The sequence below is a fragment of the Pelodiscus sinensis genome, chromosome 16, assembly GCF_049634645.1.
Source record: "Pelodiscus sinensis isolate JC-2024 chromosome 16, ASM4963464v1, whole genome shotgun sequence".
NCBI lineage: Eukaryota > Metazoa > Chordata > Testudines > Trionychidae > Pelodiscus > Pelodiscus sinensis.
In genome coordinates this window covers 38669385-38684143 of record NC_134726.1, presented here as the reverse complement: position 1 = coordinate 38684143, position 14759 = coordinate 38669385, and the positions used below count along the sequence as shown (strand labels likewise).

The following is a 14759-nucleotide window of genomic DNA, read 5'->3' as shown; positions in this document are numbered from 1 at the left end:
CAGCCGGGGCGGGGCCCGGCGGGCGGCTACCCAATAGCCGGCGACGGGGGCGGGGCCTGCCTGCCGAGCGCGCGCGCCGGCCGGTCGCCGGTGCCTGAGGGGAGCGGCTGAGGGCCCGAGCATGGCGCGGCGCTGCGTGCGGCTGGAGCCGGCCGCGGCGCGGGAGGTGCTGGGCGCGGCGGACACGCTGCTCTTCGACTGCGACGGGGTCCTGTGGCGCGGCGACGCGGCCGTGGCGGGGGCGGCCGCCGCGCTGAGCCGCCTGCAGGCCCGCGCCAAGCGCCTGTGCTACGTCACCAACAACAGCAGCCGCACGCGCGAGGCCTACGCCGACAAGCTGCGGCGCCTGGGCTTCCCGCCCGCCGAGCCCCGCCAGGTCTTCGGCTCGGCCTACTGCGCCGCCCGCTACCTGCGCCAGGCCCTGCCGCCCGGCGCCGCCGCCTACGTGCTGGGCGGCCCCGCCCTCAGCGCCGAGCTGCGCGCCGTCGGCGTCCCGCACCTGGGGCCCGGCCCCGCCGCCCTGCCGGGGCCCGGCCCCGCCGACTGGGCCCGCGCGCCGCTGGAGCCGGCCGTGCGCGCCGTGCTGGTGGGCTTCGACGAGCACTTCTGCTACGCCAAGCTGTGCCAGGCGCTGCGCTACCTGCAGCACGGCGGGCCCGGCGCCTGCCTGCTGGTGGGCACCAACCGCGACCACCGCCTGCCGCTGGAGGGCGGCGCCGCCATTCCCGGTGCGTGGGGGGGCGGGCTGCAGGAAATCCTGTGTTGCGGGGCGGCGTTGCACAAGGGAGGGTTGAGCTTGAAACGTCACCCCAGATGTGTCCTCCCTCTGGCTCGCTTCCCCGCCTGCAGGGCGCGTGAGGTCGCGATTTTAACCTCCGGGCCCCATCTGCAGCTGGCTGGTGCGCTGGCACGCCGGGTCAAACCGTCATGCAGCTCCATGCCCGTCCACAACCCTTTCAGCCAGGCAATGCATTGGCACCCGTGGGTCAAGGCAGCCCGCGTGGGTAGGCAATGTGGTGACACCTGATCTCCCATCTGCTGCACTTGTGTCCTGTCTGTAACTCCTTCGACCCGGTCACGTGCTGATGCTCAGAGCAGTCACACAGCTACATGGCACATCCCTGCCAGCCCGCCGCTCTGCAGTATTGTAATAAGGAAAGTGCCCTTCTCTATGTTCTTGCACCAAAGAACCCTTTGTAGTTGCTATTTTAACCTTCCCTTAGCTTTGCCATTAGCTGCCTTACTCTCCAGCTCACCCCAAGTTATTGTAAGTGGAAAATGCTTTCCTGAGCAATGTGGTCTTTATTAGCATCCTGTAACTTTTTAGTTTCTTGATCCTTTCTTTGTTGCAAGAACGGTGAGTGTGATGGCTTTATTTTTATGACTTTATGCATCACTTGAGTCTGCTGCTGTTTTTTGGTGGTGGGGGGGGACATCTATGCTGCTTGTATGTGGGGCTCTCAATGCCACTACAAGTGTTGGGAGCAGGTGTCTTTTCTGTGTATCACTGTTTACAGCTGTGTAGAAACCAGCACTCTGATGCTGGCTGGGGAAGGGACTACATTGTTCTCCTGACTCCATGGTTCAGGGCTGCCTGCTCTCCAGTGGAGCTTAGATCTGTTTTGGGGGCAGTGGTCCCCAGTAGCCTGAGCTGCCTCTTGCCCATCATTAGGTCTTAATACTGTGGGGTTGCACTTCTGAAATGCCATGCAGTGCAGCACTGGAGTTTCACAAGTCCTGTCCTATATTTCACTTAGCATTTCTCTTTCGCCTTCAGGGACTGGCTGTCTTGTAAAAGCAGTGGAGATGGCAGCAGAACGTGAGGCATTCATCATAGGCAAACCCAGCCGATATATTTTTGACTGCGTGGCGAGTGAGTTCAAGATCGATCCTGCTCGTACAATCATGGTGGGAGATCGACTGGACACAGACATCCTCATGGGCAATAACTGTGGCCTCACCACCCTCTTGACTCTCACTGGAGTCACTACTCTGGATGAAGTAAAAGGTCACCAGGAGAGTGACTGCCCTTCCAGGAAAAATCTGGTTCCCGATTACTATGTTGATAGCATAGCTGACCTTCTTCCTGCACTTGAGGATTAAAATAGCAAAAACCTTTAACAGCTGAAAAGGTACCCACCTTAGTGAAGGGCAGCAGTTAATATCACCTCTGATTATTTTAATACACACAGTGTGACACCACTTGCAATTGAAAACTGTTAGCTTTTAGCCTTCAATTTGAGTTCTACAATAATTTTTTGTTTACAAATATTGTTTTTAAAATGCACTTTGAAATGAAGAGGGCATTATGGTGTCACCCAGTCTTGTGTTTTTTAAAGCCAGCAGGTACATCCAAACGTTTGCAATATTAGGTGTCGGGATTGTTTTGGTGGACTGAATTAAGGAAAATGGAATAGATTTAAAAAAAAACTAACCTTGCAGTATGTTTTAATGTACAAACCATAGCTCAAACTTGATTATTCAGGGAATTAACTCTTTGGGTAGGTAGCGGTCTAAAGTCTCTCTTCTATGTTTGCACAGGCTGGTTCAGTTAGCATGGGACTAAATTCTGGGTTCTTGGTGCTTACTCAGGTCCTGTTCTAGACATGCCACCTATTGCAAGTGTAACTTCAAGGAAAAGCAATTCATATATCTAGCCTGTATTTGATCATGCAAATTTCAGTTGTGATATAAACTAAAATGGTTCTACATGCAAAGTCTATTAATGAGATCTTCTGTATATTGTATTTGTCCAAATATTGGATGTATATGTAAAGTATGTGTGAGATATAAAGTAATTACATCGACTGACACTAAATATATATTAGAAGTGTATTTAAAGTCTACATTAAACATAATATATTGAGAATTTATCTTGTTTTCTAAAAGAGATATGAGGAATTTTCTTCACTCTTTATTAAGGGATTAATTTTTAAAGGCACTTGCACACTATTGAGGTAATGCAGCAAGTGTAATCACACAGAACTGTCCTACATTAAAATCATTTGCAAGAAAGAATTATATCAACTGATGCTTTAAAAAAAAAGTCAGTTCTTATCCTTAAAATTCCCAAGTCCCTCAATATCAAAACAAATATTTATCTGGACTTCAGCTCTAAACTCTAAATCTGCTCCTCCTTTGAGGAATTGGTATAGTATAGATGGTAAATTTTCTTACTCCTGGGCTTATTTGGGGTGGAATAATGATTAAGTACTGGAACTGCGTGGTGCTTCCTCTACATTTCTGATTTGAATACCTTCCTTGCAGAGCTGGTGTGGAGGCCTGACACCAGTTACTTGCCTAGGTAAGAATGAATGCTCAGGTTATTTTGCTTCGCATCTTTAAAATAGGCCTCATGATAGCTTTTATTCTTGCTGCACTAACAGCCACAATCAATATTTTAGGCTTTTGTATTTAAAAAATAACTCAAGTAATCTGATATGCAAATTGAGTGTTCCGTTATTTCTCAGAAGTTTTATTGACAATTGAAGGAGAGTCCATGTTTTTAATTTACCTCTCATTGTTCAGTTTGAACAACTCTGGCAGTGTATATCATTGCCATTTACTTTTACTTAAACACTTGAAACATGTACATGTATTGTGTTTATACAGCAATAATTGTGCAGTTCATTATCTTTCAGTGTTATGGTATATCAACTGAAAACTCTTATGAAAAGGTTAGCTATTAATTGGTGTCAGCATTCACATGCATTCATCTGTAACTCTGGAAGTGTAAAAGGGACATGAGTCATATCCCTTCCTTGAACTGTCTCCTTTGTAAGCCTCAAAAGGCTTCTAGCTGAAATGTGTGCGTGTCGTAAAATTTGTTCTTGACACTAGTCTAATGTAGAATTGGACATAGTGGGTTTATTACTGTTAGGGCAGATTTCAAATACAATATGTTCTTTGATTTATTTTCTAAACTTGTGCTTAACTTATTTTCCTGAATCTCTCTAGAATTTAATAAGTAAAGGAGCAAATATAAGTGTGATATTGAACCATGTCATAGCTGCACCCAATCCTTGAGAGCTGCACCCTATACAGTGGCATCATTACCTCTGTTCATTGTGTCTTTCCCTAAGTATTGTGGAACTGTATTGGTGAAAGCATTTATTATGCTTCAGGAGTCTCCATATAAATTATGTTGGAGTTGTCAATCCTATACTTGAATTTACATTAAACTTACAAACCTGTTTTTCCTCTGGCTTTTCTCATTGTTTCTGTGATCTGTTCTGTGTTTACATGTACTGTTACAACAAAATGAAGCATTGCATCTAAAGGGAAATAAAAACGCTGTTATATTGCTAACTTTAATTTTTAGAAATAGAATTAATTCAATCTTATTCTTCCATTCTCAGTACCTAGATCCAGCAACGAGTAGGTTGTAGAAGCCTATGATGTGGTTAGAATCTTCACATTCTTGCATTTTCAAACAAAATGTCTTACTCAGCATGGCTAAGTAGGTTTCTGCCCCTTTTTGTTCAGAGATGTTCAAATAACTTGTGAAAGATCTCTTGCTCAATCAGAGAGAATATATGTGATATAAAATTGTTTGAAAGAAGAGTAGAGTGATGTGCTGCGCTGTTGAAATGTTGGACAGCAGTTATTGTTGCAGAACTAACCCATGTGATTAAATTGCATCACTGCCTACTCTTTCATCAGAGCTGGTGCTACCTCTTTAAGAGTTATTTCTTCTTGCTACTTTTAAATCTTGAAAGGAATGAGAAAATGTGGCAAGGTAATCCTCTGGCAATAGTAGAAAGTAGGCATGACTTACGTACCCACTTTCTACCGTGTCCAGAAAGTTATCTTGCCACATTTTCTCATTCCTTTCAAGTTTTAAAAGTAGCAAGAAGAAATAACTCTTCAATACATGCCAGCATTGTGAAGTACTGTGGCTTAATAACATGTTCCTTAAATGAAGTAAGTCATTAAAGTGGCTGGCATGCATAGGTGGGGGCAAATCTGTACTGCAATAAGGTGTGCTGCATCACTCTGAGTGAATAAAAATCAGTGTGAATAACAGTTATTTTATGTACTTACAATTTATTTGTAAATAGGTTTTTAAATTAAACTATGGTAAGGCCTAAACTACTTATAGTTTTCTTTAAAACCATTTGTTAAATACAGAAATATTTAGCTGTACCTATGTGCTGCCAAATTGTGTCAAATCACTGAATTGCTGGAAGTCATTGGCTAGGTACCTGGAAGCAGCAGTTGTTCAAGTGCTAAATCAGCTTCTGACAGCCATAGTCTCTTCTGCAGCTGCACAGAGTATTTTATTCATAGAGCCCTGCGTGGATACACAATTTACATCCATATCGGCAAAAATGAGCCACAGATACCCACATATGCAGATAGCCATGGATTTGCAGGGCTCCCTAGATGCTGGAACTAAGGATGGGGGGTTGCAGCATCCTCTGGCTTGAAGTAGTTTCCATTATATACTGGATATACAGTTCAGTGACTCTCCGACCCCCACTGTAAAAATTGTTCCAGCGCCCCTTCAGTGCTCTATTCATTTCAGTTTATTCAAATGATTCAGTTCAGTGACTAGTTCATTCAAAGTTAGGAAGCAATTGGAATTGCTTGGTTTTTTTCTCTTCCAATCTATGAAAAGAAAATGGGCATGAGAATTCTAGTAGTTCTAAAATCTTCAAGGACATGACCAAAAACTATTCGTTCAATTCACTTATTACAGATAATATTTTTGCACTTAAAGCTGATGTATTAAACAATGGGTTTACAAATATTTTTCTTATATATCCAGCATAGTTAAAGGTAATTCTGTTTTTGATTAAAAAAAATGTCCATTTTGCATTGAATTTCGTATAGACTACAAGACATTATTCTTAACCTGAATAAATATACCTTAAGCTATAAAATCTTAAAATAAATCTGGGTAGATATATTGTATCCTCCTGGTTAGCAAAAAGCACCAGTTTAAAGTAAATGCTCTATTTCAGTGTTTAACAGTTGGAGGTGTGCTGCGGAGAACAACGGAGTTCAAAATAGCTGCCCTTAAAGGGGCAGGCCCCCCCTTTTTTGTTGAACAACAAAATCCTTGGTGTTCCTCATTTTAAAAAAAAATTGTTTGGTGTTCATCGGTCTTAAAAAGTTTAAGAAATACTGCTCTATTTAGATGCAAATCCACCTGTTTTAATGAATACTAATCAATGAGAACCTTTCTTTGAGAAAATAACTAAAAAGTACAAATGCAAAACAGGACTAAAATTAATTATTTAAATAAAAGTTTTGTGCCTGCTGATTAAAATCTTTGCTTTAACTCAATTTACCCTGATAGGCCTAGAGAGAGTTTGATTTCAGCCTTCCAGAGCCATCTGACCAGCTTTACATTGACTCTGAACTGTAAAAGAAATTGGATGACAAGGGCAAACAGCTGCTCTCCTCTATTCATTTTCATTTTCCCCCTAATAAATAAGACTTGGCAGCTACCATGAGTGTGGCTGGATAACCCAAAAGGCCCTGCACAAAGCCCATGATTGTGTACAACTGAATACTTTTGGCTAACTCACAAGGGGAGGCAGGAAGAACACCTTTACGCCAATGACAGTATCTCTCCTCAGTAGCTGTTTTGCCCTCATTTACTGGATCTAAAGTTTCAGCCTCCACGTGGCTTCTCTGGACGAGAGGCTCGATAGGGATTTTATTTGGCTGTGATGGACACATCCTTCATTTCCAGCTGCATTCAGAGGGTTCTGATCATGCACATTCTGTGCACTGGCAGGAGACAGAGCCGCAGGATCAAGGGCTGTTTCTAGACTGGGAGGATGGAGAAGGAAAGGAACAGTGCTGGTAATGCCACCTCTGCAGTAAGTATCCCTTCTGTGAGGGCACAGCCTGCGACACCCAGAGCAAGGATCTCAGTACCATTTGCCTCTGCAGAGTCCTCAGCTTGTTGGCATGGGGGTTACCAGACTTTCCAAGGTGCTGCTCATGTGGACTAACGTAAGATTTGCGTGCTTATCACTGACCCAACTAGTTGGACTAAAATCTTAGCTCCTGTAAACCTGTTGGAATAATATCATTTGCTGATTTGTTGCAGATCCCTCTATGTACATAGTGTGGAATACATCTAAAATGATCCAGGGACATGCATGTAGTGAAATCAAATGAAAGCGATACCAATCCATCATAATGTGTATTGCAAATCCATTGGAATTCACAAGTACTGAGGACATTTCCACCAAGGAAAGAGCTCTGAAAGACAGGATTTCATTAGACCTTTATACAAAGGTTTCATTGTCCATGTGCAAACCAGGGGAATTTCACTTGCAGTTGAAAGTCTCATACCAATAACTCTTGTGCAAATTTATATTCAAACAGGCTTTTGAATGTAGGTATGTTTAATGTTACAGCCTGTGAGTGATTTAACATTTAATGCATTTTTCTAGAATATACAGTAGATCAACTGTAAAGGTTAGTAAAATGTTTTAAAAATGCTACCAACTTGATAAACTTAGAAGTACCTTTACTGTTTAATTCTAACAATCTACTCACCTGAAATTATTTTATCACTGTGCTCTGAAGCCAGAGAAATGGGTTATTTTTCTAATAAATCTGCATTTTGTTATTGTATTTTCATGGCACAATGTTCATATCTACAATCTATTATGAAATTACTACAAAAATATTTCAACACAAGCATAAAAATGACTCAAACTTTTCCACATAGTATTAAAAATGCTATGTGTATCAAAACATATTGTGGAAATATTAGAAATACTCATTTGACTTTATTATGGTGGGGGGGGGGGTTGTTTTGTTTTAAGTACAAACTGTCACAGGAAAACAAAATATAAGCAATTATCTTTTATAGACCAGGCGTAAAGGACCAGTGCTGTAGTATAAAGGGAATTTAATTAGAGTGTTTGTTTCAAAACAAGACAATGACATTTAGTACTAAAATTATTTTCTTCTAGATCTTCCCTATGATGAAAAGTAAGGTAGTGGCCTTTCCACTCAGGAAGTCTGGGTGGTTCAAGTAACTGTTACTAATATTTTAAAGCTTTCTTATCTAGGTGATGAAATTACTGACAGAACTACAGTGGTACAATTATACCGCTATAGCTCTGCTGGTGTAATGTCCCATGTAGACACTCTATTCTGGGATTAAAGTGACTGTCCCAGTATCATTATTCTGCTTTGGAAGTTCTGCTGGCCAGTTTCCCCATAGACAAGTCCCAACACTTTGCCTTTAATCCTCACGGCTGCCCATTAAGCACCTTTCATGAACGCTAATGCACTTCTACATTTTAAGTGAATAAATGACCCTGGGATCTTTAACTCCATTTGCTTTCTTATTTATTGAGCTGTGTCTTGCCTCCCAGGAGAGAAGACCCCTGTCAGAATCCAAAACTCCTTCCAGGATATTTTGGGTCATCTTGTCTGTAATCTTGTTTTTCACCATTGTCGGCATCAGTGTTGTGGTAATTCTCAGCTTTGCCCATAGGACGTCCAAGGTAAGGAATTCCACAATTTTTTTTCTTCCTGTCTTTACAATACACCAAATACAACAAATATACAGTTACTGATCAATAAATATCCAGAAAGTTTTACCGGTTACTTGAGCTCATGTGAAATCCTGTTCTGAATTCCGCTTGGAATCGGTAGGATTATACAGGTCAGAATTTTGTCCAAAGGATGCCTTTCACCGTGGTGACAGCAGACCCATATTTTTTTAAAGTGTTCCTGATACTTTAATCTCACATAATAAATGCTGCCTCCCAGCTATAGCAACACACTCCGCATGGTCACAGTAAGCGCCTTGGATTGAGGTGAATAATGTTTTTCTCTTTGAAAATCTGAGAAATGGTCAAGGATAAAAAGAAAAATGTTGAGGTTTGCTCGCAGAGAAGAAATTAAAAAAAAAATTGGCCAATTCATCCCTGGGTAAGGTGAGCTCAAGGAACCAGTACTGTAGGCCTGTACCGAGAGCCCGTCTTTTGGAATCGTGATTATATCTGACTCCTTTGGGTTTTTTTTCTTTGTTCTCTTGTTCTGTTCCAATCCCTTTAAGGCTACTAGGAAGAGTTTGAAAACATGGTGCAACCATGACTGACCCAAGTCATGGGTGCTTGAGTTTGCTGAGAGCCTGAGACAGCAGGTCTCAGAAGTATGAACTGCCCCACTCAGCTCAGGGAGGTGTTAACTCTATGGTCCTCTGCTCTGGAGGCCTCCCCAGTTAAAATTTCCTTGTGTGACAGAAGAGTATAAGTAGCCCCACCCAGCCAAGCAGATGCACCCTGGCTAATGGGCCTAAGTAATAGGGAGTGCCTGCTGCCTCCCCTGGGAGAGAGCGGAGGGAGGAAAGGACCCTGTGCATAGCCCTGCTTCTCAGGGAGGAGGCGGGGCTGTGATTATGGAGATGGAGCATGTCCTTGTTCCGAGGGCACTGGTTTGCTTCCTCTGCCCTTGCCCTTCGTGTAACTGCTGAGATCAGGAATTAATCTGTCCCGTTGTCCCTTTTAAAGTGATGTGCCAGAGCAGCCCTTAATAATGCATTCAGGAGCAACAGTCCCACCGTAGTATCCAACTGGGGGGATGTTTCAAGGAGTGATGCAGGCAGCTTGGTGTGGAATTTACATTTTGGTGAGAACTCTGCACAGGACGGTTACATCAAAGGAGTCTCTAGGCCATCCCGTTTGTAAATAAGGGCAATAGGCACCGTTCTCATCTAAGCAAACAGGTTGCATGTGTGATTACAACCCCTGCCACTAGGGGAGCCATAGCGGGTCTGTGTGCCCACACAGCGAGCAGTGATTCAACGCCTCCCTGAGACATTCTCCATTTGATGCTGGAATCCAGGGCTTCCTCTCTGCACTCGAGGAGCATGAATGTTGGCCTGGGAGCAAGGGGCTGCAAATATCCCCCACGCTAGCGGTTGTGAAGCTAGTCTCGCCTCAGTTATGCAGCAGCTTTGGACTCCCACACTAGCTCTGTTTACTTCCAGGCTCTACGTGATTGGGGCCCAATGCCTTAGATCAGCTCTCCCCCATCTCGCATGTACTCATGGCCATGTACCCTCAGTCTGAATGGCTTGTGGAGGCCCTGGTGTGTGGAATCTGCTTGCCCATTGCCCTGACAGAGTCTGCATTTGCCTCTGTTCGTTGTGCTTAGCCAGGGCTATTTAACGTGTGGAAGCGAAAGTCCAGGGAGGTTATTTTCCTAATAAGCAAGAAGTATGTGCATGTTCCCTGAAGCAAGCAGATTAAAACAACTAGAGAGGAGAATGGGCCTCCCTTGTGAGGGACACAGCTGGCCCAGACTCTGAAGCTGTGATCCCAACCAGTCCCTCCTCAGGGCTGGGAGCGCAGCCCCTGCTCTCATTGTATGTGTGTGTGCTCAGCCTGTTTTGCAGATTGTGCGGCTAACGTTTCAGAATCACCAGGGCTCCCAGATGAATCAGTCGGCCTTTGTTGACAAGTCCAAGAGTACTGTTACTTACCACGTAACTTCGCCAAGTAACCACACAACGGTGGTCTTGTTCGACAGCAAGAATGTGAGTGCAGCAGAGCAAGAGGGCTGTGCATGGCGCTACCATCTCTGCGGGCGAAACGGGTGACTTTGCAGTTATAAGAGTCAACATCGGAGAACAGCTGAAACTAAAATACCTGGTCATTGGTTTGAGAGCTAGGTGCAGACAAGGGTGTGATGATGATCAGCTGGTTTTTCCAACTGTCCTTTCCAGAAGCTTTAAGGAGACACGTTGGCCTTTTGTACAGGCAGCCTGAGGCAGTTATACATCCTGTTTAGAGCACTGATTGAGATGTCCTAGTCCTCCCTGACATCCACTGCGTTCACACAAATCCTAGAGATGAGGTGGCTTTGGAGACTCCTGTTGTGCTGTACCAGAAAGCCATGCACTGGGCACATCTGCCTGAAAGGCAGCTTGAGCGCCTTGGAGAGGAGCTGTCCAATATTATTTTAATTTCCCTTGTGTTATCCCCTTGTCTTCCCCACATTGCAGACCATGCAATAGGCAAAGGATGCTGCAGCATGTCCTTGAGTGATGGTCTGAGCAGGGGACCAGGACTTTGGAACTCGTGAGTTCTAATTCCAGATGTGCACTCACGATTACAAGGGACCCCACTAGGCCTAGTCCCACCTGTGACCACGTGGCATCACTGCAGCATTTACTTGCACGCAAAAGAATCATGAGCCTAAAGCCTGTTTGGTAATTTCCTTTCCGCACTGTCACCAGCTAGCTCTCTCCAGGCAGCTGCCGATGCTCCTTGGACCACAGCTTGAGAGCTACTGTTACATAGACTCCACGCACACAATTTCAGGTCTTTGCTCAGGCCTGTTGAGAGGCAGCCACTCGGTCTTTCCAAACAACGCAGGACAAAGGGAAGCCTTTCTCTTAAGTGCCAGCTATAGATACGCATCGCATACACACACAAAGTGTGTCAATTAAGCTTATGCTGTTCTGTGTTGTATTTTTGCACAGGGCTATGTCTGCTATAAACCTGCAGATCAAAACGCATGCTACCTGCGGAAGATGGACGATTGGGATTTTGAGAACGTGCAGATGTCTTTCAATCTGTCTGAGCACAGGGTGAGGAGCGACATGACACTTACTAGGGTAGCTGAGCCTTTGGGGTAGAACAGACACCAGCTTCCCAAAGACTCCCCTTTGCGGGCTGGATTTGTTCTGCCTGTGAATGTTTTTATACATTGAACTGAGGCGACGCACATGAAGCTAAACAGGAACTATTCACTCTTACGGCTGCAAAGGAACTTTTTGGCATTTCTATCATTTGTCCTCCTAAGACGGGGTTCACCGGGGTTTGCCCCTGGTAGCCCTCTGCCCCTCTATTTACATGCACCTCTGCAGATACTTCACAGCTCCTATTGGCCAGGAACCAGGCGCTGTGATCCCCTCTATCTGGGGAGCTGCAGGTAAATCCAGCGGTCTGGGGGCCCACCAAGGGTTAACCCTGGTGGACTGGATCCAGCCCACAGGCCGGTATCTAAGATGAGAGCAGAGGAATATTTTCCTTTGGAGAATAGTGCATCTGAGTGCCTTGCACTGTTGGCCAGGTTGGAGTGTGACAACAGTTCAAATGACGTGGGGGGGAAATGGGTGATTGGCTTTGTAGTGATTTAATATTTTTGTACAAAACATAAGGAGGAAGGTGGAAGGGCAAAACAGCTGTGCTGTAGGATGTAAATAACTGGACTTTAAAAAAAAACAAAACAAAAAACAAACCCAGTCTCACTCTAGTGGCTTGTCAGATTCTGTTACCTGCTAATAATAATTCTGGGGAGAAGGACACAAAGGTAGTTTTGTTAGCAAATCAGCAGTGAAATAAGTTTCAAGTAATGATGTACAACAACCCTCTGAACAAAACGTTAATGGGTTTAATAGAAGGGAAAGACAGATCCTGTTTCAAGACGACAGATGCCAAACTCCGGGTCAGGGTGTGCTTGGATTTCTTTGCTGCCTTGATTATGGGGGCTGTTTGATGCAGACTCGTCCTTGCCTTTCCTCACCAGATAATTAGGACCCTTTAGATAAACTAACCGAGGAATGGCACACCCCTGAGAACACAACCAAAATGCACCCTTCCGCGGACGCTGTGTTCTGGCTTTGAGACCTTTGCAGGCTGGTAAATGAAATGAAAGAAAGCGCGACAGCCCCCAAGGAAGTGCCTGCCCTGGGTTTAGTCCTCTCTCTGCCACTCAGTGAGGAGCCTGAAAGTCTTACTGAATACTCTGGTGAGGGGGAGATTCGCCCGTGTGTGCCCACTTCCCCATCGTGAGGGAGACTTAATTGTCTAGGGGACACTGGCAGATCCTTATGTAGTAAGGCAAAGGGACATTCTCATAGGGTTTTGGCTGGTGGTTTTAAAGGAACTCTTTCCAAAGCAGGCCTCAAAGTCAGTGTGGGAGACCAGCATCCAAACTCCCCTGCCCTAAGGCTGCATCCCGGGAGGAGGGCAAACCCCCTGCTGCCCCTCCAAGTCCCCCATTGCTCATCTTGTCCTGCTTAGGCAGAAGGAAGATCCCTGTTCTGTAGAGTGGCCCCTGTTCTTGCCCCTAGGCTAGGGAACGTGTCAATGGTCTGAGAATTAAACCGGAGTGGAGGGCCCTGGGGACACTTTCTTTCCCGTGGTAAAGCCATGCTGTGATATCCCTTCCAGCTCAATCAGCTGCTGCTTCAGAATAATCAAACCAAGTACTACAGAGAGTTCCTGGGGATCCTGCCAGGGAGACAAGCGATTGCCGGAGGCGTGGGGGAAGCTATCCGAACCCTGTGCGAGCAGACTTCCATCTACTGGGTCAGGAAAGGGGATGGTAAGTTAGAGGAAGGAGGGGAGCAGCCGTTGCTTCTGCTGTGAGGAGCCTGGTCTCAGCTGGGAACCTGGGGAAATGATGGGCAGAGGGACACCAGGGGGCTGAGCTGTGTCGAAGAAGGAGACGAGATACTGTAAGTGACGTGAGTGCAGGTTGCTGCTGCTGCCGGCTTGAGAGCCCTGCTGCATGAAGTGGTCCCTGCCTCCCCTTACAGATGTGGGGCTGTGCGGGTGCAAACCTCCCCAGCTTCACCTGATAATGAGCAGTACACTGCCTCTAGAGGGACCCTCCAGTAAGCTCATTCTCCATGACTATTTACTAGTGGCCACTTTGCTCCGGCTGGTAACAAGGGGGCCAGCCACCATGGCTGCTGCAGCATGGGCAAGGTGCCTGTCCTAGCACCAGACAGCTCATTTTTGACTAGTTATTGAACTGCTCTTAGATGCTACCAGCTTCCAGCCGGCTTGGTTCTGAACGACTCAGGAAAGGCTGCACCCTATTTCGCCTGGCTTGAGACAGCATAGCCCTGCTGGAGGAGTGGGATAAAAAATGACCAGGGCAGGGGGCCACTGCGCCACCTCAATAGCTCTGGCAGCTGAATATTCACTGTCTCCTCTCCCCCCTTGAAAGTGATCCATTAAGCAAGCTCTTGGAGAACCCAGAGCTAGGAAGAACTTTCCCTCAGTTGTCTCATGTTTCATCCTCCAGCGGAGCTGCATTCCTACACAGTGGCTGTGTCTAGACTGGCAAGTTTTTCTGCAAAAGCAGCTGCTTTTGTGGAAAAACTTGCCAGCTGTCTACACTGGCCGCTTGAATTTCCGCAAAAGCACTGACTTCCTACTGTCTGAAATCAGTGCTTCTTGCGGAAATACTATGCTGCTCCCGTTCGGGCAAAAGTCCCTTTTGCGCAAAGCTTTTGTGCAAAAGGGCCAGTGTAGACAGCTCAGATTTGTTTTGTGCAAAAAAGCCCCGATGGCGAAAATGGCGATCGGGGCTTTTTTGCGGAAAAGCGCGTCTAGATTGGCATGGACGCTTTTCCACAAAAAGTGCTTTTGCGGAAAAGCGTCCGTGCCAATCTAGACACTCTTTTCCGCAAATGCTTTTAACGGAAAACTTTTCTGTTAAAAGCATTTCTGGAAAATCATGCCAATCTAGACGTGGCCGAAGGGTCTGCAAGAGGCCAGGCCCTTCTTCCTGTGCATTTTATCTCCTTCTTTTTGCAGGCCCTGGGAAGAAGCGGCTCATCTACCTATGCATTGACATCTGTTTTCCAAGCAATGTTTGCTTGTCTGTCTGCTTTTATTACCTTCCTGATTAAACCCTGCTCCCAAGGCCCTGGCACCCGCACTTCTCTTTGTACTTGAATTTAAATCCTGAAAAGCCTCCGACTTAGATAGTCACTTAAGTTATTCACAGCACTTCCCCATGAAAGGCTCCAA

The 14759-nt window shown here is 45.5% G+C and overlaps 2 protein-coding genes across 3 annotated transcripts; both read left to right on the top strand.

Annotated features, from left to right (window-relative positions):
• The first annotated feature begins 50 nt into the window (after positions 1-50).
• On the top strand, positions 51-4206 carry PGP (phosphoglycolate phosphatase). Its single transcript, XM_075899904.1, has 2 exons — positions 51-728; positions 1778-4206. Exons 1-2 carry the CDS (start codon positions 122-124, stop codon positions 2101-2103), a joined length of 933 nt encoding a protein of 310 aa, XP_075756019.1. The 5' UTR covers positions 51-121; the 3' UTR covers positions 2104-4206.
• Positions 4207-4347: 141 nt separating this feature from the next.
• On the top strand, positions 4348-14682 carry BRICD5 (BRICHOS domain containing 5). Of its 2 annotated transcripts, XM_006133830.4 has the most exons (6): positions 4348-6833; positions 8352-8483; positions 10370-10522; positions 11471-11578; positions 13167-13320; positions 14544-14682. In XM_006133830.4, exons 1-6 carry the CDS (start codon positions 6792-6794, stop codon positions 14636-14638), a joined length of 684 nt encoding a protein of 227 aa, XP_006133892.1. In that variant the 5' UTR covers positions 4348-6791; the 3' UTR covers positions 14639-14682. The 2 variants fall into 2 exon arrangements, with proteins under 2 accessions (XP_006133892.1, XP_006133891.1); XM_006133829.4 differs by lacking the exon at positions 4348-6833 and having other exon boundaries at positions 7370-8483.
• Positions 14683-14759: the final 77 nt, after the last annotated feature.

Coding starts and splice junctions, on each gene's coding strand:
- BRICD5 (XM_006133829.4), top strand. CDS start 8,289: ATGACCCTGGGATCTTTAACTCCATTTGCTTTCTTATTTATTGAGCTG. Junction 10,523..11,470: donor TCTTGTTCGACAGCAAGAAT/GTGAGTGCAGCA, acceptor ATTTTTGCACAG/GGCTATGTCTGCTATAAACC. Junction 13,321..14,543: donor CTGGGTCAGGAAAGGGGATG/GTAAGTTAGAGG, acceptor TTCTTTTTGCAG/GCCCTGGGAAGAAGCGGCTC.
- PGP (XM_075899904.1), top strand. CDS start 122: ATGGCGCGGCGCTGCGTGCGGCTGGAGCCGGCCGCGGCGCGGGAGGTG. Junction 729..1,777: donor GGGCGGCGCCGCCATTCCCG/GTGCGTGGGGGG, acceptor TTTCGCCTTCAG/GGACTGGCTGTCTTGTAAAA.